The sequence below is a fragment of the Leuciscus leuciscus genome, assembly GCF_965113295.1.
Source record: "Leuciscus leuciscus genome assembly, chromosome: 17".
Lineage (NCBI taxonomy): Eukaryota > Metazoa > Chordata > Actinopteri > Cypriniformes > Leuciscidae > Leuciscus > Leuciscus leuciscus.
The window spans coordinates 13,514,132-13,538,467 of record NC_138741.1 but is presented as its reverse complement, the minus strand read 5'-3'; the positions used below and the strand labels follow the sequence as shown (position 1 = coordinate 13,538,467).

Genomic DNA, 24,336 nt, shown 5'->3' with positions numbered 1-24,336 from the left:
AAAATAGGCCCTACAGTGCAGGGACGTGCACAGGAATTTTGAGGGGCAGTTGCTCTGACATGAAAAAAGGGCACCCCCCCAATCAAAAAAAAAAAAAACTCACGGGCTATATGAAGGACTGAGAATAACAGGGTCTTTATTAAAATATACATTCACAAAGAAGTAAAACACTGAAATAGCACTCAATCACCTTAACTACTAATAATAATAACACAGATTTTATCAATAATAATGCCACTGACGATTCTGATTATCGATCCGATTCTTTAAAGGGGGGTACAATAGTGTTTCATGTATTCAGAGTTGTTTACAGTGTTAAAGAGATGGATTCTCATGCTAAACATGGAAAGTTTAAAAAAAATATTTTGGACGAATAACGGAGAATTTCTGTGCCGAAAATCTTACTTCCGGGTTGGTACAAGTTTCGGCTGATTTTTTTCGATCGTGGATCTAATGACGTAGACAAGAGTGGAACTCCTTATATGCATATATGAGCATTTCTCTCGGAAAAGCGCGCCCGCGCACACGTCGACCAGAGGAGAGCGAGACCGCGCACATCAACAGCAAATAGGATTTGTTCAAGAATGTCTCTAAAGTGTGTTTTTGGATGTGAGGGAAAGCTTACCGTGTTCAGCTTCCCAAAGAACCCAGCGTTACAGGAACAGTGGATGCAGTTTGTTTTTCCGGGGTAAAAACGGAGTTGTGCAAGACTGTTTGTTCCCTGCATTTCGACGATGATTGTTTTATAAATAAAGCCCAGATCGACGGATTTGCAGATCGTCTAATGCTTAAGATCGAGCAGTCACAATGATAAAGGTTCGGTGAGTAAAACTGCTTCAAATGTCTCTGTGTTGTTGTTAGCAATCGGCGCGTCAGCACAGCTTTAGCTCCGCCCACACGGCCCGGTGTTCTGACGGAACACCATACCCATCAGAATGGGATACCTTCGGTTAATGCGCATGCGCAGGAGTGAAATTTGTGGAATTGCGCATGCGCTAAATTTAAACCATCATTTCAGCATACCTTACCTCAGCGGTAAGTGTTGGTGTATTATATCGCATATTATTTATAAAAAAATTTTTATTAAACCAGGGGCTATCAAAAGAGCATACCTCTTTATAAACTGTATTTTTTATTAAACCAGGGGCTATCAAAAGAGCATACCCCTTTATAAACAATTTTTTATTAAACCAGGGGCTATCAAAACAGCATACCACCCCTTTATAAACTGTATTTTTTATTAAACCAGGGGCTATCAAAACAGCATACCCCTTTATAAACTGTATTTTTTATTAAACCAGGGGCTATCAAAAGAGCATACCCCTTTATAAACTATTTTTTATTAAACCAGGGGCTATCAAAACAGCATACCACCCCTTTATAAACTGTATTTTTTATTAAACCAGGGGCTATCAAAACAGCATACCCCTTGATAAACACTGGTATGCTATTCTGACAAAGTATGCTACATCGACAGAACACCGGCTCCAGCCGCTCGGTTTTTTCCGGAAAGACTCGGTACAGCCTATCTTTCTTTTATAAATATAATAAAACTAAAGACTTTTTGGAGATATGAAGGATGCAATACTACTCTATAGGTACTCAAGATTAACAGGAGATTGAGTGAAAATGAGCATTTCACGCCCCCCTTTAACGCTTCTTCTTGATAGCACTGTGGAAAAATGTAGTCATATGCTTTTCAAAAAAACAAGTGGTTTTATTTATTTTAAAGCTTAAGCTTGAGTAAGCAAACTGTACTTTTTATGTAATTTATGTAATAAATAGAACCTTATTGTAAAGTGTTACTGATTAGTTATACACCGATTCAGACGTCTCCTGAGTTCACTGTTGGACAGATCAGTTGTTTTAACCATTCATTAAAATGATTCGGTTCAAAGGAGTCATTAGTTCGCGAATTGGACGTGTCATGCGCGTTGTGTGATTATCCCAGCAGTTAGGACATGGACACATCCAAGATTTGTGTCAACACAGAAAACATTTTATCACTGGATAGTTTTTTTCCGTTTAATTAAAGTTTTGTTTTATGTCAGCTGAATGTCCAGAATGCTTTTCAGAGAAGATAAGGCAACTAATTTAGCACAATTCACACCCAGCCCAGCGGTAATTCAGGACAAAAAAAATCTCCGAATGCTCCACATGAAACTTCCTACCTTTTACCACCTTGTCGATTTATTTTGATTAATATGTGCGAGGGAGAGAGAGCAAGACAGCGCTTAGTTTGGAGACGGTGAAGTCTTGTTTACATTTTCGCCTGGCTCCGAAGAGAGAGAGAGAGTGCGCGCGCGCGACCGGGTCTCTCTCTCTCTCTCTCTCTCTCTCTCAGTTAAACATGCGCACAAGCGCAGCAGTTCATCTACATTACTCACCGATCAAATAAGACTTTGGTGGGACAAAAACTCACTTTGGCAGGCGCTAAAACAAGTTAAATGCAGGAAAATTCATGCGTGAATTTAACTGAGTTGTACATGACCATGCACTCGCACAAATCCGACCACATAAAATTTTAACTCGCACATTCTCAAAAAATGGTCGCAGTCTGGAACCCTGATGATGATCGTTTGTTTGTTATACATCTCAAACTCACCTTTTCCGACAACGTTAGCTGTGTCCCAATGTGAAGTCTGCATCCTCCGAAGGCCGTATTTGAAGGCCGATTGCGTCACAGCGGCGCGTCGAAACGTCACAGCGGAGCGACGAAGGATGTCCCAATTCAAAGGCTGCACACTTCGGAGGTCGCATTTGAAGGCCGATTGCGTCACCGCGGCGCGATGAAGGCTGTCCCAATTCAATTCTGCATCCTCCGAAGTCCGTATTCGAAGGCCGGTTGCGTAATCGCGGCGCGACGAAGGCTAAAGCGACGCCAAATGCACCCTTCGTTTCCCCGTGAAAGGAAGGATACATAAATGGACACTTAGCGGACTATCCTACCCCATAAGTCATCGCGCGTCGGTGACGACAGCATTTTTATATATAAAAAAATAAAAATGACGGCCGAGAGTTCGCTGGTGGACGGCAAATTCACATTTAAATGTAAGTATTATGTTTTCATTTACTCAAATAGCTAGTGAAACCACAGTTAAAAGCCACAAGTTTTTCTTTCTTATAAACTTCATCTTAACTTAAATCACCATTGCGTGGCTTCATTTGTCAGGTGGTCTGAGGCAAAACTTGTGCTAATATTAGTTTAATAATTGTTTCAGGGAGCAAGGAGCAGACAGCTCAATTTATTAAACTGCAATTAAAAAAATTAATAAACGAAATAAATTAAATAAAATTTTATTGTAATATATGCACTAGTCTGTCTAACTTGTGTAAATAAGAAATATCACTCACCCTATAAAGCCCACAACAATAAGAAAAGCAGTAGATAAGGCATTGGGGTTTCACTTTTATGTGTTTTTGTAGTGCTGTGCTTAACCAAATTTGAGTATTCATGAATATGATTTTAAAAATACAAAGTAAGAAAGTTGAGATCACATCTTTGCTGAAATGTATTGTGCTGTTGTTATTAACAAGCCATGGTTAATTTGCTCTGCCTTAGGATTGCACGTGTCCTGGGACAGGAGAGGGTGTGAGTGGGAAACCCACTGCTGAAACTTGGCCCTGGTTTGTCCTCATAGATGAGATGTTGGGACAGAGGCATTGCACCCTCATTGCCTCAATCCCTGAGGACACACCAGGGCCGAGTTCAGCAGTGTGTGACCAAGAAGAGGAAGAGCCAGAGGCAGCAGCATCAGCATCACCAGCAGCATCAGCACCAGCACCACGATGAAGGCAAGACAGAGAGGACGAGTTTTTGGACTTGATTAGAGAAGACATGGGACTGCAGAGGCGAGGAGAGCACAAGAGAGAATGGACAGGCTGTTTTCTCCTCTTGAAAGAATCATTGAGAAATATATTATATATATATATTCTTGTTTAACTTTTTTTCACTTATATTTTTTAAAAGGAAAAAAAAATTATGCAACTTTAAATGTGTAAATAAAAGAGAATTATTTGCTCGGGACATTGTTTATTTTTGTAATGACAGTCATAATTTCTACATGAAACAAATTCTTCTATAACTTTTTTCCCCCAACTATTTACAACATATTTTAAACATATCAAAATCAACATAAACATTTAAATTACAGTACATAAAATAAGAAAAAATGATGTAGACTTTTATTCAGCTGAGTGAGAGACCCTGGTTTGTTGCTGGACCGGGATGGGCTCCACAATAGAGACCCTGGTAAGGCCTCCTGCTGGTGGGACATCATCTGGGATGCTCTCCAGAGTGTTTGACTGCATATTTACACTATCCACGTCTACCAACAGGTTTGCAGGGCTGACTCATGGAATAAATATTGAGATACTTTATTACACTGAAGTACTTTAAATAACCTCTAATACCGCTTTGGGGAAAAACTACTAGTCATATATTTCAAACCTTAGTTAAGCAAACTTATCTTGCATACTCTTACTCTTGATACCTTAAGTACATTAAAGTAAAGGAATTCTGGAGGAATAAAAACCTTGTCAGGGTTTTTATGATGGTTCTGCTTTTATATTACTGCATATGTTGCATTTTACTTCTGAATATGTTCAAGGTTGATACATTTAAACTATATACTTTTGTGTAGTTTATTGTAAAACAATGCATCATATTGTAAAATAATTTTGTAGTGTTGCTGTCCTGTGTGGGAAAATCACTTCGAGTATTAACGATGTAGTTCCTTACATACCACCACTGGTTATTTTGAAAATTAAACTAACAAAATGTAGGCCTATTGTCACAATATTAACAAATTGTTGCTAACTACAGCACCGTCCCATTTCAAAGAGCGCATCTGAAGCGCTCGGACCGGTCTAGCGAAGGAGGATTGTTCTTGTCGCCTAGCAACAGTGACTGACAGCTGCCGATGACGAGTGGGAGTAACATTCGCACTGGACTTTTTATATTCAACTGAGTTTTATATTCAAATAGGGTTGAAAACCTGTGTAAATATATTTACCATGGTCCATTTATGTGCATAATAAAAAGAATACACTAGCCTACAAAATTGCATCAAGGTAAGATATAAATGAACATTTGAATCTTCGGCTAAGCCGAAAGTAGGCCTACATGACCTGGTCCTCCAGTAAAATATAAAACATAAAAATGACAATAGCCAATTCTGGCTCCATAGCTGTTTACTTAATTATATCAAATGAATTGTCAGGATGGCAGCATACTCTCGCACCGTTGCTTGGCGCCTGGAGCGGTAATCGGGAACACCTGGCTGCACAATTAGGAAATCCTACGAAGGCTACATGGTGTGTCGTTCGGAGGACGCATAGGCTGCATCGTTTGAAGTCCGCAGCCTTCGAAGGATGCAGTCTTCACATTGGGACACAGCTGTTGAGTCGTCTCACCCGACAACCGCGACAATCTCCATCTAGGGCCGCTCATGCAGGCTCAACCGGTCGCGTGCAGCCACGTAAACAAATTTGCCCTTCCCCTACTGACTTTCACTTACGGTGCCTGAATGGAAGTGAATGAGGCTTTGCGATTTTTTTTTTTTTTTTTTTTAAATCTAGGCCTACGCGAAATTCTGCATCCATTGTACGTTTATTTTTTACATTTTTTTTTTTCCCATTCGGAAGGGCAACGTGAGTCGAGAAGGGCATATGGGCAGTTGCCCGGGCAACCTGAGCAACCCCCCTGTGCACGTCCCTGCTACAGTCATATTTGTGAATTTTGAAACCGGTGTCTGCTTTAAAAACGTCCAGTAGCCTACATTTACTGACAGGTTTTATGTTTGACTTAGGTTTAACAACGTTAATGTCAAGTGAACCCAAAATGCACAATTTCTCTTCCCGTGTTGCGACTACAAATTAACAGCTCTGTAATGAATTATCTCCTTAGTAATATACAGTTTAATCACATCTGAATAAAACAGTCAACTGAATGAAAAGAGTAGGCTATGGTTGGTTATTCAGACAAGACTATAGTCGTGCCTACATTTTTTGAAGTTTTTAACGGTTCTCTAACAGTAGGCTATAGTTCCGTTTTGACCGTTTGTTTTATCTGTTGTTTTGTTCTTATTTACTCATTTTCCTAATCTAATTTATCCCCGTAGGACAATACTTGCAAACATAAATGGAAATTCTCACACGGCTGTTCCCCTACACGAAAACGGTTGCAGGACTGAAGACAGCTATAACCCAAGTCCTGAGGTTTAGGGAACCGACGGCGGAGTCTGGTAGAAATGCCACTCGTCTTCCATCCGTTAATATCCACCGAGAGAGCCAAACATTTCGCGGGCAGCTCCGCACCCCCTTCACCTGGAGCGTGCTAAAGCAGAGGCGCAGCTCACGCGGGCTTTTTACAGCGCAGTTGGCGGGAATTGTGTTTCAATTAATGTCTGTAACGGTCGCTGATGAACGGAGTCTCATTAGTAGGCCTACATCAGCACTGAGTAAATGTGATGGATTGACGGAGTCTTCGTGTAAGACTTATCGTGTGATCGCAAAAGAGATTTAGGCAAGTTTTCTTTTCTTTTTTTATGAGACTTGTTTTTTATGCTTAGACTCTAGATAGAAAATGTAATTGTTTTAGAGATGCCACTTGGTGTCAGTAAAGAGTCGTTTATAAAATAAGAATATAGGCTACTAGAAATCAATAGGCAATACAGGCAGGGGTGCCAAATCCTCCTGGAGATCCTACCTGCAGAGTTCAGCTCTATCTAACCTTGATCCATCATCCAACACACCTGTCTTATCCTCCTGAAAATCTTAAATAGCTTCAGTTGTGTTTGATCCATTGAAGCTGAACTTTGCATGAAGGTAAGCCTATCTCCAGGAACAGGATTGAGCACGGACAGCAGGCTATCTAATTCATGATGGAAAGGGCTAACTGCTTTATTTTAATTTAAAGGACTGTTGAACTGTTGAGATTAATAATTTGTTAAAGACAACAAAAAATTATTAGTTTGATAGGCCTACAAATTTTTATATTTTGAGCATGTCTTGTGACTTGTGACACAAAAAAAAACATTGTTTGCCATGGAAATGTATCTCGTTTGTATTTAGTATTTAGTTTGTATTTCAAACTATGTATTAGCCTACTGTATGTATAAAATATCGATAACACTTTACAATAAGGTTCATTAGTTAACTACATTAGTTAGCATGGACTAATAATTAACTGCACTTATACAGCATTTATTAGTCTTTGTTAATGTTAATTTCAATATTTACTAATACATTATTAAAATCTTGTTAACATTAGTTAATGCACTATGAACTAACATGAACAAACAATGAACAGCTGTATTTGTATTAATTAACCTTAACAAAAATGAAAAAATGCAGCAACAAATGTATTGGTCATGGTTAGTTCATGTTAGTTAATACATTAACTAATGTTAACTAATGAACCTTATTGTAAAGTGTTACCCAAATATCTAACATGTAACCACTCACTAGCAGCTATGCTGCAAAATCTGATTTGCGGTTGACTTTTGACCTTTATAGGCTATTCATTACAGTTCCTCTGTCTGAATTTCTCTGAATGCTAATAATAATTAACATTTTAAGAAATAAACACAATCTACAAATCAGAAAAAACATGGCATACAGTAATTTTAACTCATCCTGACAGGTTGTCCTTTGGACCCAGGATTTTCAGCATGGGGTCCCCTGGGTCCATTGAGAAGACATTGTCACTAAATTGTTAGTTATTTCCATATAATAAAAGATTTGTTTATAATAATAGTCAATATTATTATGAAGTGCTTCTGAGAAAAAAAAAACAGAGGGTAAGTCTGTAACAGTTAAGAAAAATAAAATAAACATCAGGTTTTACCTCTAATATAGCCTAGTATACTACTAACAGCTAAATATATTTTACACATCTATGGGCATATTTTACTGTGGCAAATATGCTTACTATGATCTACACTCACAGAAACTTTAATTTCAGTCTGGACTCTTCAAAAAGAGTTGCCATTTCAGACCCACAGTTAAAGGTGGGGTATGTAATTCTCTTTTTTGGCCATTTTTTCAAAATCACTTGAAATCCTATTCCTAACCCATTTACAGCCACTGAGTTAGAAGCACTGAAATGAAAATTAAGCAATTTAATCATCTGTGGAACGGGCAGGACTCGAAAAACTCCAGCCAATCATTTCCAAGACCACCTAGAATCATTGGACAGTAAGTGCGTCAATCAAACGGTCGTACCATCCCCCCCTCCCCCCATCCCCCTCATGTTCTTTGAATGGGTGGAGTCAAAGGAAAGAAGGTAGGACCGTTTGAGTTGTGTATTTTCAAAATCTGCTGGCCGTTTTGCAAATCACATACCCCACCTTTAATAGGCCTATTTGTTTAGAGTAGCCTAGCATGCATTTGAAAATAGGTATTATTGCAAGCTACTTCTAATAGTTAGCTTTTACATGTATAAAATAAATGAAACAAATGTATAGTGAGTACATTTTTATTTCACTTGTGTTGGATACAGAACCGTTTGAAACTGATTCACACTTGGGTAAACAGTATACAGGCTAGCCTTTACCAGATGAAGTGAGAGTCAATACTGTGCCCAGTGGTGCGAGAATGGGGCATGCATGTGCAATGCATAGGGGCGCCATTGTGCCCCATTCTTTGAAAATCTCCTTTAATAAAACTTTATTTAAAAAATCACAAATTATTTTTAAAAAATGTGAAAGGAAACTTTTTTGTTTAACATTTTAATTTATTTTATCATATCAATATCTACTACTCACCCTCCGACTACTTTATTAGCGACATCCAGCAGTAGGCTATGTTATTCCTCGAACAACCGCTGAAAACAGCTAACACAAGCTCATCCGGGTTACTGAAGTCAGCAGCGCTATACGCTTGCTATGAATGTGTTTTCTTTGTGGAAGTTTTGCTTTTGGTGAGCTGATAAAATATTAAAACTTTGTCAAATCAATATTTTGTGTACAGTTATTTAATTATGTCATCCAGTGTTGTGGACTCGCTCTCTTGTTTAATACAAACGCAGCTGCTGCCATTTTGTGCCTGTTTTGTACACTGTTGGATTATAAAACAACAAACAGGAATGATTTTAAAACAGTTTAATCTCAAATAAATATCTCTTATCCCCATAATTATGTGGTGAAATGCTGTGTAATAAGTGGTATGACTGTACCGGATCCCTTAAATGTCTGTCTACTTGGACTTGCCGCGCTAGCAACTGCTCTCTCCGCGGAAGCTTTGCGTTGTTTAAAGAGCTAATAAAATATTTCGACCCAGATCAATATTTCGTGTCTAATTATTTACTTATGTGGCAAGTAGCCGTGTAATAAGCGGGACCTGATTACCCTATCGGGGGCTTATTCTGAGATAACAACCGGTATTTCATTTATATGAGGAAGACTATGCAGTGTTATTTAACATTTGATTATTCTGTACCTGAATATTGTTATACCTTCCTGAAATAAAGTTTATTTCATTTGTTTAATCTTTGTTCTTTTACATTTGTTTTGGCGCTTGTAAGTTTATTTGTTCTTGTTTTATTTAAATTTCACTGGTAGGCCTATCTAAAATTTGGTAGCTTATTTATTTGAATAAAAGGTTACATGGGTCAAAACAACAATGGGTGGGGGATGGGGTGTAATGAGTGGGGGGGCTCCAACACTGACGCCTGTGCGTTAGCAGAGCGGAGGCAGCGCAGAGGCAGTGCAGAAGCAGTGCGGAGGCCTATGCAGAGCCATATCGAGAACTCTCTCTCTATATGGCTCAGTCTGGGCCTATGGTGAGCGGGAGCAGCACACGCCCATTTTGCTTTCACACTGGCAGTGTTTGTCGCGCGCAGCTTTTTTGAATACATAAATATTGATAGGTAATTGATACCTGAATTATATTTATTATTATATAGGCTATTATCTGCATATTTATTACATATTAGCACTCATCTCCATGAAAAGCGTTCTGCAAAAGAGAAAAACTTTACGAAATCATTTAGATTGTTGAAATATCTGATAGGCTACATATCTAATTTACAAACATTCGGACAGGGGGTAATAGTGGAACAGATTAACAAGGGCCCTCGGCGAAGGGGGGCCCCACAAAGATATGTTGATATATATATTGTGCTGTTGTGAGGGGCCCGCCCCTTGATTCTGTGACCGGGGCCCAACATTTGGTGCTACGCCCCTGATTACCCATCATAAACATCTTAAAGATAATTCATAAATGTCTGTAGGCTAATAACAAACAGCAAATTTCTTAATAGAGACGTAGGCTATTGTAGCCTAATGAGAAATTCAACTAAATCATGCACAACATAGATGTCTATACTGTATGTGTGCTATATAAATCTGTGTATTTAACTTTCTATACTGAGTTGAGTTGTTTGCTCGTGGGCCAGGGAAAGGTTGACAAAAACACTTTTAAATACATCGGCACTGCAACTTCATCCCATGCTTTTTCCTTTGCCTACAAGTCTTTATAAAGCACATTATGTGGATCATAAACTTTATGCTTTTAATCTGTAACTTAAGCTAACATAATAGATATCATCAATGCGCTTGATGGGTAAAACTGCTGTGTATTTTGGCCATGATCAGTGTCACTTTAATTCACCGTGAGCGGCGCAGCAAAAATAGACTCGGCGACGAAACGATCGCGGCACTGCTGCTTCTGCTTCTGCTCTGCTCCTGCTACGCACTGCTTATGCTTTGCAAACTTGTGCAGTGTGAAACCGGCGTGATCTTGCAAAACCCCCTCAGCAAATGTGCAGTTGCGCCCCTGCGCCTTGCCTTATTGACCCCGTCGCGTCATACTAGTGGTGAGATTCTAACTCTAGGAGTCCAAAGTAACCAACAACATGTGATATTCACATAATCAGAAAGACTTAGCCTACAAAGGATGGAGAGAAGACGTCTTCAGAAGTCCCAGTCATGTCAGGAACATCACGTTTCAAATGCTGACTCTCAGGGAAAGATAAGTGCTCGTTCTAACCGTAAGTGTATTTAGGGATACAACTCCTTTATAAGGGAACTTTACTTCCGAGCACCGGCGAAATGAAGACGGAATCGGACGGCGCTTTTTGTCGGTCTGTTGGTCCACTACAAAAATATGTTTATTTGATCCTTACTTTACCGATCTTTTTCACAGCCTTTACATTTTTCGTGGATGTGTTTACGTTACACATTACGCCTTGTAGTGAGAATGTAGCGAAGTCTTTGAACCACAGAGTGGACATTAATATTTCCAACATCACAGCAAGTCGGACGGAGAATCACAGCGACCCCACGAGTGTGAGTAATTAAGATTGCACAATATAGCCTATTTAAAGCGCAGCACAAATTACAGCTACTGTATCTATTTTGCCACAGGGTGACACGTGTCACGAAGATAATAATTTTTCTCATGGGAAAGCGACATACATGACGGGTTTACTTATCGGCTCTTTATTCGGAGGTGCTGTATCTGACAGGTTGGTATTCGCCCCTTTCTGCCAGACGCTGTTGCGACTGAAGCGTACGAGTTAATAACAGAAAGTGTATTTTCTCCCTCCAATCAGATATGGAAAGAAATTACTACTCATTTGCTGCTCAGCGGTCCATGCAGTCGCTACTGTGATTGTGGCATTTCTGCCGTATGTGCCCGTGTACCTGACTGTCCGCGGCATCAGTGGTGCAGCCTGTTGTGCCATTCACATCTGCACCTACAGTTTAGGTACAGTAACGCGTATGTGTCTTCTTGTTCTCTATTAACACTGGAGGACAACAAATAGACCATTTAAATTAAACTAGAATAACGGTGGTCAGTCTTGCACCTGGAAACCTACTTTTCTACAATGTAAAAAAATACATGATCAATAAGTTATGACAACATATGTTTTTACATTGCTTTAACTCGTCAAAATAAGTTAAGCAATTTTCAAACTTTATTATAAGTACATTTTTTAAGTCAGTTTAATGTCATTTAAGTTTAAATGACTTAAAGATCCAAGTTGAGTGTACTTAAATTATAAAGGCAGCAACTTTTCCTCAAACTTTATATAGCCAATAGCTTAGGCTATCAGAATTGTACAACATAGATTGAGTACAGACTATAACTTGACAATGAATTTATGAGGCCTGATAAAAGTGCTTATCTGGTTTCTCAGGGGTTGAATGGAGCCTGCCCAAGTATCGCATATGGCCTCCCACCCTGTTTTCTTTCATCTTCAGTCTGGGAATGATGGGATTGGCCGGTGTAGCTTTCTTGACAAGTGACTGGATGCAGTTTTATCTGGCACTGGGCATCCCTCAGATCCTCTTTCTGCCTCTTTATTTGTTAGTAGAACAAACACAAACTCTTCAATGCATGTTAAAGTGTGTTGCATTATTTATTTATTTTTTTCAATTATTAGTTTTCTTCCAGAATCTCCTCAATGGCTGCTTCTTAATAAGAGGATGAAAACATTAGAGGGCTATCAGAAAAGAAGTCCTGAGGATAAACACTACTTGGATCTTGTAAGACGCAAAGTCGTACTCTAGAATTGCTCAAATGTTTGGAAAGTGCATGCAACATGAAAACGTAAATTGTACATTTCTTTCATTGACAGCTTTTGGAGTCTGTGGACATTGAGAAGCAGAAGTCACTCACAGAGAATACCTCCGCTAAAACAGAGTCTAATTTCGCCAACTTTACATCACATACTATACTGCTGCGCCTGTTTATCATGAGTTACATTGGGTATGGAAGTTTAACTCTTGTAATGCAATTTCAGTTATCTGTTTCATTTTCACTTTTTGAAAGTACGTTGCTGTATTTTAAAAGTAGCATGTGTGTTTTGCATAGATTTGGAGGATTTTTAAGTATGTGGCACAGAGGGAGGTGACCTTTCACTTTGAGGAATGTCTTACTGGAGTTGTTTTTAAAAGCTCAAATAGTTTTCCTGAATGACGTAACGTTAAGGGGCTGTTACCAGCAAACCCCACTGGCAAGTGTGACTGTAAAATATTATATGATTAATAATTTATGACAACATATTTTTTTACATTTCATTAAGTCATCAAAATAAGTTTGGCCATTTTCAACTTTTTTATAAGTTATACAAGATTCAAACATTTTTTTTAAGTCAATTTAATGTAATTTTAAGTTTAAATGACTTAAACATTCAAGTTGAGTGTACTTTAAAATTTAAGGCAGCAACTTTTTTTTAGAGTGAACTACCACTTTGCCTCGGATGTTTCCAAACTTTATATAGCCTATAGGCTATATCAAAATTGTACAACATAGATTTAGTACAGACTTAACACAATTAAGTTGAAATGACTTAAACATCCAAGTTGATTGTACTTAATTTAAGACAGCAACTTTTTTTCAGTGTTTTTTTAATAATTTATTTTCTCTGTAACTACTGGCAATATCTGATCATATTCATAGATATTTCTATTATCCACACAGTCCTTTCACACACAGTTTTCATGTTTTTTTTCACAGTTTTGCATCTGCTCTCACTTATTATGGGATCTGCTTCAGTGTGGGAAGTTTTGGTGTAAATATCTATCTGGCGCAGTTTTTCTCTGGACTATCAGAGGCTCCCTCTTTGCTGCTTCCATTTCTGTTGAAGCGATTGGGCCGTAGGCCGTTCAGCATGGGCTCGCTGTTCCTTAGTGGCATTTCCTGTATGCTGTCCCTCCTCGTTTCCATGTTTTGCGGTGAGAGACACTGTCTATGAAATACAATCATCATATGATCATAATCTGAGATTGCTTAGTGTAGATGCTATATGTGTAAGTTAATTAGAAGAATATCACTCTTACAACTGTTATTTGCAATATTCTCTCTTTCTGAACAGACATGCCTGCCCTTGTTATGACTCTGGCGCTGATGGGTAAGCTGTGTATGCAGTCTACGACCTGTGTCTCTCTGCTCTATGGGATTGAGCTGTTCCCAACTGTAATAAGGTACACAATACCCAGACAGGCCTACCTGATAAAACTCATTATTGATAATTAGATAACTCGTCTCTAAGTTCAAAACACACCTTAGAGTCTACCGTGGTAATGTTCAGATCTCTCAATCATTAAATGTGCAAGGACAAACTTCTTTGTAAAGTGTGGACTTAAATACAAATTTAGACCATTTGCAATTATTACAGCTCCTAAAAACATTTTAAAATGTATGTCACGTTATGGTGCCGAAAACAACACGCACGAACCAGGAAATTCTATTTAAATGGTCTTTAATAACAAATCTAAAAATGCATAGGAGATTGCTTGAGATTTACTGGATAATATAACAAAACAGAAATAGTGTTAATTTTGTCAGCTATTTTTAAATTTAGTCTTAGTCTTAGTCCTGTGTAAAACTTACTTTTATCTTATTTAGTCAACCTTGTCCTGTTTTTGTTCAGTCAAGTTTTAGTCGACTAAGGAAACCAACAAGGAGATTAACGAGGCTAAACGGTAAGGAAAGACAAGAAACGCAGACACATGAACAAAAAGACAGTGAAACCAGACATTATCCTGACAGTCTGAGTATTTGCTGATCTATGAGAGTATTCAGTACTAATCAAAAGAACATCTGTGGCATTTCCTGCACTGTTAGAGAGATATTGGATTGTTGATCCACAATGCTAGACGCAGGTAGACAGAGTAAAATATGCTGATTCATGGTAGACATTATAAAACACTTTTTTCATCAGTTACATAATATTGTGTGGAAAGTGGCAGTGGTGTGTATGTATGCAAACAGCACAGTACTAGATAGTAGATACAAATGTTCACACACTTAATCTGAAATGTTCAGATAAGTTGTTGTTGCACACCTTGTTGCACAAGATCTGCTGTAATGTGTGAGAAGGCAAGGCAAAATGATTGATTGACTTTATAAAACACTGTGTTACAGAGTTTAACTGAATTTGATTATTTAATAATTACACTCTTAAAAATAAAGGTTCCAAAAGGAACAGCAATGCCAGGGCAGTGATGCCATATACAGGTAGGAGAACCATTTTTGGGTTCCCTAAAAAAAAAAACTTTTTGTTTTTTTTCTTATTGTGAAGAACATTTTAATAATATAAAGGACATTTTTGTTTACAGGCCATCAATGCCAATAAAGAACCATTATTTTTAAGAGTGTAGTTGGAGGCAATGGGAGCTTGTTCAAGGTGAAGTGTGCCGTTTTAAATGGAATGTAAAAACAAAACAAAAAAGTTTTCAAACAGGTTTTTGAAACCTGTCATGACTTACTCATTCTGTCACAAAAAAATCCAGTAACTACAGCAACACTGAAAGTTTTTATTTTTTATTTTATTGATTTGATATTGATTAACACACTCAGTTTTCTCTAAATCTGAGAATAGTTGAGCTAATCCCATTTATCACACTACAAAACAGGAAAACTTTTATGTTTTGGAAGTTAATTTAAAAACACAAACTTTTGAAAACCGGTTTCAAAGTGCACGTTTTTGAAAATGATAGCGTTATCGTCTCCATGTAAACTACAAAAACGTGTATTTGTGAAAACGGTGATATTATGTGCATGCATATTAAGTGTTCTCTTACGAGAGGTTCTCTCGTACTGCGTACTAGCTTACGCTAGGGGAAAAACTCTTTTCCACGAGATACTGAAGCCAAAAAATTATCCTTAATTTGTAATGTTGTAAAACGCGTTGCAGACATGGGCGAGACGGCTCGCGCGCCCATTGGCTGCTCTGCGGCAACCAGCCGCACCAGCCTATCGAGCGAGACTGCTCATGACGTCAGACCCAATGAGGGCGCTTCGTGCCCACTGCGTAACGTCCCGCCGAAATGGGCGGAGCCTAGAGCTATAAATACAGGCTCGGGAGGCTGGTCTAGCTGATTTTTCATCTCTTCAGCGAAGCTCACGCATCGCTGGATCCCGAGAGGAAGAAGCCGCGCCGTCTGATAAGCCTTCTGCGGGACGAGCTTTCTGCCTGAAGCTGCTGGTCGATTACTCGCCGCCTTCAGCCGCCGTTCCTGCTCCCGCTTTCCGGCGTTTATATCCTTTTTCTCCGCTGTGTGTGTTCGCCGCCGCGACACACACTTTCTCTCTATCTAAAAGAGCCGAGCGTCTTTTTCAAGATGCCTCGCACATCCTGTGGCTCATGCCGAGCTCCACTCAGCGACGGGGACCACCATGTCATCTGGTGGACTCTGCGGACTCGCCTGGCATCCTGCGCCGAGTCTGCACCATCGCCCGCTGCGTTGCCGCGCCGTAAAAAGCGCCGCGCTCAGCGGGTCCCGGAACCACTTCCATCCCTCGAATGCTCGCCGGTGCGCCCGCCAGCTTCGCCGCCCGCTTCTCCCGAGTCTCTCACGGTCAGCGGCCGCGGTCCGCCGCCGCTTCCGCCACGGGAGACTGCGAGGAAGCCGTGTGTGTGGAAGAGGATAGCTGCTCTATCCTAGCTTCGGGCAGTGAGGATTGGTCGAGCTCTGCGGATCTCGCACCTTCTTCTCACCGACCCTCTGGGAAGAGAGCGAACATCGAAGCAGAGCTTATGCGTCTGTTCGAGCAGGCCGTCGCCAGCCTCGGCCTTGAGTGGTCGACGCCCCCGGCGCCTGCACACAACCGACTGGACGGTTGTTTTCTGCAAGGGGACCGTGCTTCGCCGCCTTCGAGACCAGCGCCCTTTCTTCCTGAGCTTCACAAAGAAGTCGTTAAGTCCTGGGGCGCCCCCTTTTCAGCCAGAATGCGTACTTCCACGTCTGCAGCATTCTCCGCAGTCGACGGTGCTAAAGACAAGGGGTACCATTCTCTCCCCCCCGTGGAGGAAGCTGTAGCTGCCCATCATTGCCCGCCCTCTGCTGGACGGCGTGCTAAGACGGCGCTACCATCCAAAGCTTGCCGCACAATGTCAGCCTTACACGGTCGCGCTTACACCGCCGCCGGGCAGGCTGTCTCTGCACTGCACTCCATGGCCATTTTACAAATCTTCCAGGCCAACCTTCTCCGCAAGATGGATGAGGAAGGACCGGAAGCTGTTAGCCTGCCGGATTTGAGGAGCGCGACGGATCTCGCCCTTCGCGCCACTAAATCCGCCGCGCAGGCCATAGGACGGAACATGGCCTCTCTCACCGTGGCTGAGAGACACCTCTGGCTCACGCTTTCCGAGATGTCGGATTCGGAGCGCTCCGCGTTCCTCGACGCCCCCGTCTCTCTCGCTGGCCTCTTCGGATCTTCTGTCAAAGACTTCACAGACAGATTCGCTGAGGTACAGAAGACATCGCAGGCCATTAAGCATTTTCTGCCCAAGCGCTCCAGCTCCGCAGCAGGTCGCTCTAAACAGCCGTCTGCTCGCAGCTTTCAGCCGCAAGCCCCGCCGACCGCCGACCACAGACATGGTAAACTCTACGAGCAGGCTGCCCACTGTTGTCAGCGCACCCCCGGCCTCTCACGCTGCAAGCACGGCGCGTATGTTACAGCACACTGGGGCTCTCCGCTCGCCACTAGGTCGTGACCAGAGCCCAGATATCATTCTACCCCTAGCTACTCACTCGAACGCATGGGCAAAGCTTCCCGGGATATCAGAATGGGTGCTGAACATTATAAAGAGAGGCTACTCGCTACAGTTTGTTCGACGCCCGTGACGTCAGGCGGCGCGAATCGAAACTACGGTGGAAAAGGAAGTAGCGCACCTACTTCGAGCCGAAATAGCGAAGCTTCTGAGCAAAGGGGCTATAGAACCCTTATCACAAGCTCAGAGCGAAGGGGGCATGTACAGCAGATATTTTCTGGTACCCAAGAAAGACGGGGGTCTCAGACCCATTTTGGATCTAAGACAGCTGAACAAAGCACTTCTGAAACGACGGTTCAGAATGCTCACAACCAAGAAAATCCTCTTGCAAATTTGCCAAGGGGATTGGTTTATGTCAATAGATCTGAAAGACGCGTATTTCCAAATACAAATAGCGTCACGTCACAGGCGATTTTTGAGATTCGCCTTCGACCTGCCGTTTGGCCTGTCCCTAGCACCTCGTACATTCACGATGTGCATGAACGCAGCGCTCGCACCCCTGAAACTCCGGGGCATACGAGTTCTGAATTATTTGGACGATTGGCTGGTTCTAGCTCGATCTCACTCAGAGCTCATCGAACACAGGACCATATTACTCGATCACCTCGAGAATCTAGGTCTCACAGTCAATTGGGCGAAAAGTTCGCTGTCTCCCAGTCAGACAATATCTTTTCTGGGCACAGAACTGGACTCGCTGTCTATGACAGCACAACTATCGCTACAGCACAGACTGAGTATTCAGCGCATGATAAAACATTTTCGCCACGGCACTTTAGTCCCGCTCAAAAAGTTTCAGAAGATGCTGGGTCTCATGGCATCAGCATCTCCGGTGCTCCAGCTGGGTTTGCTTCGCATGCGCCCGCTGCAGTTCTGGCTGAAAGCGTGGGTACCGCGCCGAGCGTGGACCTCCGGTCTCTTACGCCTCAAGGTCGATCAGAAATGCATCTCAGCTCTGAAACCTTGGACAGCGACAGATTGGTACCGGTCAGGTGTAAACCTGGGGACTTCCTCGAGTGTGAAGGTGGTGTCTACGGACGCCTCAACCTCAGGATGGGGAGCGCTGCTCGAGGGCAGGCCGTTCTTCGGCCAGTGGTCAGAACGGGAAAAGCTTCTACATATAAACTGCCTGGAAATGCTGGCAGTCGACAACGCGCTGAGGCGCTTTCGTCCCCAGATAAAAGGACACCACGTCTTGGTCCATTCGGACAACATGTCGGTGGTGGCTTATATAAATCACCAAGGAGGTATCAGATCCAGAACCCTCCACAGACTGACGGAGCGCATTCTGATCTGGGCCCAGCACAATCTGCGCTCTCTGAGAGCAGCGCATGTGCCAGGTCACTTGAATGTAGGACCAGACAGACTGTCCAGGAACATCGTTCCAGCAGGAGAATGGTCCTTACACCCACAGACAGTCCAACTGCTGTGGAAAACATTCGGCAGAGCGGAAATAGACCTATTCGCGTCCCAGGAAAACGCTCACTGTCCGGAGTTTTTCTCCAAGAGCAGGGATGCACTGGCCCACATCTGGCCCCGCTGCCCGCTCTATGCTTTTCCCCCTGTCACGCTCTTACCCCAGGTATTAGAACAGATCAGGGAGAACGGATGCTCAGTGCTACTCGTAGCCCCATTCTGGACGAACCAAGCTTGGTTCCCAGTTCTCATGCAGCTGATGAGTACCGCCCCATGGCCAATACCAGTGAGGAGGGATCTCCTCTCGCAGGCCAACGGCTCGATCTGGCATCCTCGCCCGAAGCTTTGGTCCCTACACGCGTGGGCCATCAACGGGTACCCACTTACCTCCCAACGGGAGTGTTAAACACGATCAGGCAGGCTAGAGCCCCTTCTACTAGGCGGCTCTATTCCTCGAAATGGTCTGTGTTCACTAGCTGGTGTACAGCTCGTGACACATCGCCCTCAGACTGTGGGGTGTCGGAGGTTCTTTCTTTCCTACAAGAGCTACTGGATAAGGGCAGAGCCCCATCCACGCTCAAAGTTTACGTAGCGGCCATAGCAGCGTTCGCCGAACCAGCGCTTGGCCAGTCACTGGAAAGAAATGATCTCGTCATTCGCTTCCTTAGAGGAGCTAAGAGGCTGAATCCTCCCAGACCTCCCTCAGTTCCCATTTGGGACCTTTCCACGGTTCTGGAAGCCATGAAAGGCGCCCCATTCGAGCCAATCCAGTCGATAGACCTGAAACACTTATCTTTCAAGACAGTGTTTCTTCTGGCTCTCGCTTCGGTGAAGCGCATAGGGGACTTGCAAGCGCTCTCAGTGAGCGCGACGTGTATGGAGTTTGGGCCCAATGACTCTAGAGTCATTCTCAAACCGAAGCACGGATATGTTCCTAAATCCCTCAACACACCGTTTAGGGCGCAGGTGATTTCCCTGCCGGTCCCTGAGGAGGAGGGAGACGCGGGCTTCCTTTGCCCGGTCAGGGCGTTAAGAGCCTATGTGTCTCGCTCATCTGTTTTTAGACAGACAGAGCAGCTCTTTGTTTTGTTCAGCGGACGTTCTAAGGGACTAGCTGCGTCAAAACAAAGCCTATCCAGGTGGATAGTTGATGCTATAGCACTAGCTTATACATCTAAGGGCCTGCAGTGCCCGTTAGGTGTAAAAGCGCACTCCACGAGAGGCATGGCCTCGTCATGGGCTTGGTCTAGTGGGATTGCCTTACAAGATATCTGTATGGCGGCAGGCTGGGCCTCCCCGTCTACATTTATAAGGTTTTACAACCTAGAGGTTCCCGCTCTGCAGGCTAAGCTGCTCTCGGTTTAATAGTGTGGTGTTATCTGCCCGATGCTATCGGCTCAGGATGCTGAAACCGCTAGAGCATCGATCACTGATCGACTACATACCTCTGTGGGCAGTATGTAAGTCCACTAATACTTTTCAGCTCAGGCCAAGTTCGCCCTGGCTGTTTGGAACACCTGATATATCTGCTCTTAATAGAGCGTTATATTCTGCAGGAATGATGCTATTCTAGCCCCTCTTCCCAGACTCTCTGTGAGTCCCTTATGATTATGCACTGTATGAGCCCTGGGCACCTGCCCTTGGGACCTTAGTGTTGAATCTTAGCACGCACAGCGTTTTACACTGTGTTCCCCTAGCGTAAGCTATTACGCAGTACGAGAGAACCTCTTGTAAGAGAACGTACTCGGTTACTAACGCAACCTCGGTTCTCTCTAGAGAGGGAACGGGTACTGCGTATCTTGCCGTGCATGCATCACGCTCTGGTTCGCTTCGGCGATGAAAAACCAGCTAGACCAGCCTCCCGAGCCTGTATTTATAGCTCTAGGCTCCGCCCATTTCGGCGGGACGTGATGCAGTGGGCGCGAAGCGCCCTCATTGGGTCTGACGTCATGAGCAGTCTCGCTCGATAGGCTGGTGCAGTTGCCGCAGAGCAGCCAATGGGCGCGCGAGCCGTCTCGCCCATGTCTGCATGCTGCCGCAACGCGTTTTACAACATTACAAATTAAGGATAATTTTTTGGCTTCAGTATCTCGTGGAAAAGAGTTTTTCCCCTAGCGTAAGCTATTACGCAGTACGAGAGAACCTCTCGTAAGAGAACCGAGGTTACGTTAGTAACCGAGTACGTTAAGTCTGTAGGCCCGTAGTGTTTCTTTACAAAGTGACATCACCAACTACTGGCCTGGGCTGCATAATACAGCTTTTATTTAATTTTTTTCGCGGATTGGTGTGACTGTGAACGGGGATCGTTTTGACAATGTTGTCATCTTTACGTGAAAAACACAAAGGAAAAACGTTTCTATTTTTATTACATCGTTGTCGTGTAAACGTACCCCAAGGCTACATTACATTTACATCTACAATAATACGGATTCATTTGAAAACGGCCTTTTCGTTTCAAAACGCTCTCCTTCCACACTTGCGTTTTCCAAAAGTTTCTCGTCCACACTGAAACTTCAGAAAGTGATAAATTCACCTTACTGCGCATGCAGAAACTCTCTTAAAAGCTCACTGAGATGATGCAGACGGAACAAGACATAATAAAGGGGGAGTTTTCAATTTGGTTCAAAATACACTATCAGACAGGTCTTCTTCAAAACATACCTTGTTGTCCAACTCTTATACTAAACAGTCTATACTACAATAGTCTTATACTAAACAGATTGGCCTGTCAGATCCCTGGAGGTCAAGATTTCCAACTAGTAAAGTGTTCTCTTTCTTTTCACGTTCACCGCTCATACTCGATTTTTTTCTTTTGGACGATAAAATGATATAGTCAGTATAGTCATTTCCGATCATGACCCCACCTCTTTGGATTTAAGGTTTCCACAAGTCAGAATATTCTAAACAATGGATAATTAGTAAAAAAAAAAAGAAGTTTTCCGTTTTTAGTTAAAAACGGTGATGTGTAAACAACCCCTTATTGTGGACAAAGCCTAAGAGAAATTTCAGTCAGAACTCAAAATGTGTAGTTATAGTGTTTTGCCTTTGGAGGACAGTGTAGCAGTTGCAAATGTTGTAATTTATTTTCAACAAAGTACATTATTGTTCATGAAATGCACATTGAATTGAAGTCTCTTCCTCACTAACAAAGTGTTTTACTCTATGCAGGCAGAAGTGCGTCGGCCTGGTTAGTCTTTGTTACAGAGTGGCCTGCATTATAAATGCGGTGATGACCCCTGAGGGCGGGATCCCTCTGCCGGCTATGATCTGTTACAGCAGTGGGCCGATCATTGGTGCAGCCCTGTGCCTGTTTCTCCCAGAGACCAGTGGCATCCCTTTACCAGACACAGTACAGGACTGTGAGAAACAGCCCAGGTTGAAGCTCTCATGCTCTGCATGGTGAGATGCATGAAAAAATTATCATTTTATTTAAAAAATATAAAAATTATAATATGACATATCTTTTAAGAATCAAAAATACAAGACAAAAAGTTGACAATCACTGAACAAAGAAGTAATTTCTGCAAACTGTCTTTGCTTTTAACATATTACATAATATATCGTTTAAATATATATTCAAATTAAATTTAGCATTCTTGGTGAGTGCCTGTATGTTGTCATTGTATACTTAACCAGCCATAATAGAAAGCCAATAAAGAGCTAAGTATATATGATACGGCCCTGAAGTTCTGGTAGCTGAAAAGCTTCTGTTTCATAAGCTGCTGCTGATCAGGTTAAACAAACATGAACATGTACGGAGTATTTTGAATTCCAGAGAGGTGAATGGGACAGTATGTCAGAATTGTGTTGTAAACAAGTGTGCAGCACAGCATCAATGTTAAACTTAACAGTAAATGTTATGCCATGATAGCTTTTTATTATCAGCTTGCTATCTACTGTATATCATTCTATATAACCAAAGATAGCAACCAATATATAAGGGGAAAAAATGCTGGTCAGCTGCAGCGAAATAGTAAACATTTTAATAAGAGGAATAAATACAAATCATTATGAATTAATAAAATATGTTTTTTTTTTTTATGTCAGTTTGCCCATGAAGCATAAACAGGAGTCAGATGTTTCTTTTACCAAGGAGACGGATATGAAGAACCAAACGGAATGCAGTCCCCTCTCAGCATAGTCAACATAGTTTCCTGGCATAGCAGAAAGTGACTTGTTCATATTATTTAAAATTTCTTTTAATGTCTTTTTTTATATCAATTTTGTAAAAGTGAGTGTCTATGCTCAGGATGTCAGCATTTCAAAATTATATTTTAAAGGAATTCTATGTAATGTTTTTTTGAGATGCGTCAATAATGAACTTTACTTCTGGATGAAGATACTGGAACATCTGACAAAACACGTTATTATGGAATCATTCGATGCTGCTATTGATAAATGCACAATTTGTCTTTATAGAGCTCAAAAAACGCACACATTTTTGTACATTTTCTCCTTTGAGTATATAGTTTTGTAAAGCTTTATTGACAAATTTACAGAATTGATTTCTTACATTTTGCTCTTGGATCTTTAAAAAGTAAAATGTTTACCTTAACAAAAACACTTGGGGGCAAAGTCTGTAATTCTTAAACAAGTCTTACAATAAAATACAGTTGGTTAAATCATTGTTTTGAACAGCTTGCATAATATACCATGCAACAATCATACTACAGTAATGGCCATGTTTGTGTGTGGAGAGTCTTCAACGCAAGATATAATGTTTATTGTTCATCATTGTTTATTGATAATCATTGTTCAAGATATAATGTTTATTAAAAAAAATATTTATTGGTAATATGGTTCTGTGAACATCCATTACACAAAGGGTCCTTTAGATTATTAAAATGATCCTCACAAACTGTTCAGGTTTCTGAGGTTCTTTGGGGAACCCAAAATGGCTTTTCCATGGCATTGCTGTTAAAACCTTGATTGTTAAGAGTGTTTGTGACAATCATTGGTACTGCAATGTTATCTATGTTTGATTTCTCCTCGAGAATAAAGGCCACTGCTCATGCATGATGGCTATGGAAAGTAAAATTTTATTTTCTTAATATCAAAAATATTACGCATATGGTTGTTGAAGTGGAATATAATCATTACTAGAACTGAATTATTATGTGTCTTGAACTTTCTACTATTTGTCTTAACTTAACTTCCAACCCAGCTGCTTCTTAAATGAATCACCAGTATTACATTTGTGATTTTTGGATGTCTTTACAGTTTCTTTATGAAAGTTTAACAAAGTGGTCACATATTAAGATCCAAGTACAGCATACATTTAACCTCACCCAAGGGTCCAAACACATTCAATCAGCTGAAGTCTTTCGACAGTAACAACTAATAACCAGTAATGTTATATTTTTCACTGCATATACATATTTGTAAATACTCTGATCTATGTATACCTCTGAGGC

The 24,336-nt window shown here is 41.5% G+C and overlaps 1 protein-coding gene across 2 annotated transcripts; it reads left to right on the top strand.

Moving 5' to 3' along the window:
* Nucleotides 1-10,845: 10,845 nt before the first annotated feature.
* LOC309479924 (organic anion transporter 3) lies at nucleotides 10,846-23,717 on the top strand. Of its 2 annotated transcripts, XM_082144217.1 has the most exons (10): nucleotides 10,849-11,291; nucleotides 11,370-11,470; nucleotides 11,558-11,712; nucleotides 12,146-12,314; nucleotides 12,392-12,494; nucleotides 12,587-12,717; nucleotides 13,468-13,685; nucleotides 13,826-13,934; nucleotides 22,091-22,321; nucleotides 22,970-23,717. In XM_082144217.1, exons 1-10 carry the CDS (start codon nucleotides 11,055-11,057, stop codon nucleotides 23,061-23,063), a joined length of 1,548 nt encoding a protein of 515 aa, XP_082000343.1. In that variant the 5' UTR covers nucleotides 10,849-11,054; the 3' UTR covers nucleotides 23,064-23,717. The 2 variants fall into 2 exon arrangements, with proteins under 2 accessions (XP_082000344.1, XP_082000343.1); XM_082144218.1 differs by lacking the exons at nucleotides 11,558-11,712; nucleotides 12,146-12,314 and having other exon boundaries at nucleotides 10,846-11,291.
* The last annotated feature ends 619 nt before the right edge of the window (nucleotides 23,718-24,336 follow it).

Bases quoted from the DNA above. Each gene is read 5' to 3' on its own strand.
- LOC309479924 (XM_082144217.1), top strand. From the start codon at position 11,055: ATGAAGACGGAATCGGACGGCGCTTTTTGTCGGTCTGTTGGTCCACTA. The intron at 13,686-13,825 runs GTGAGAGACACT...CTTTCTGAACAG, and splicing joins CCTCGTTTCCATGTTTTGCG to ACATGCCTGCCCTTGTTATG. The intron at 22,322-22,969 runs GTGAGATGCATG...TTTTTATGTCAG, and splicing joins AAGCTCTCATGCTCTGCATG to TTTGCCCATGAAGCATAAAC.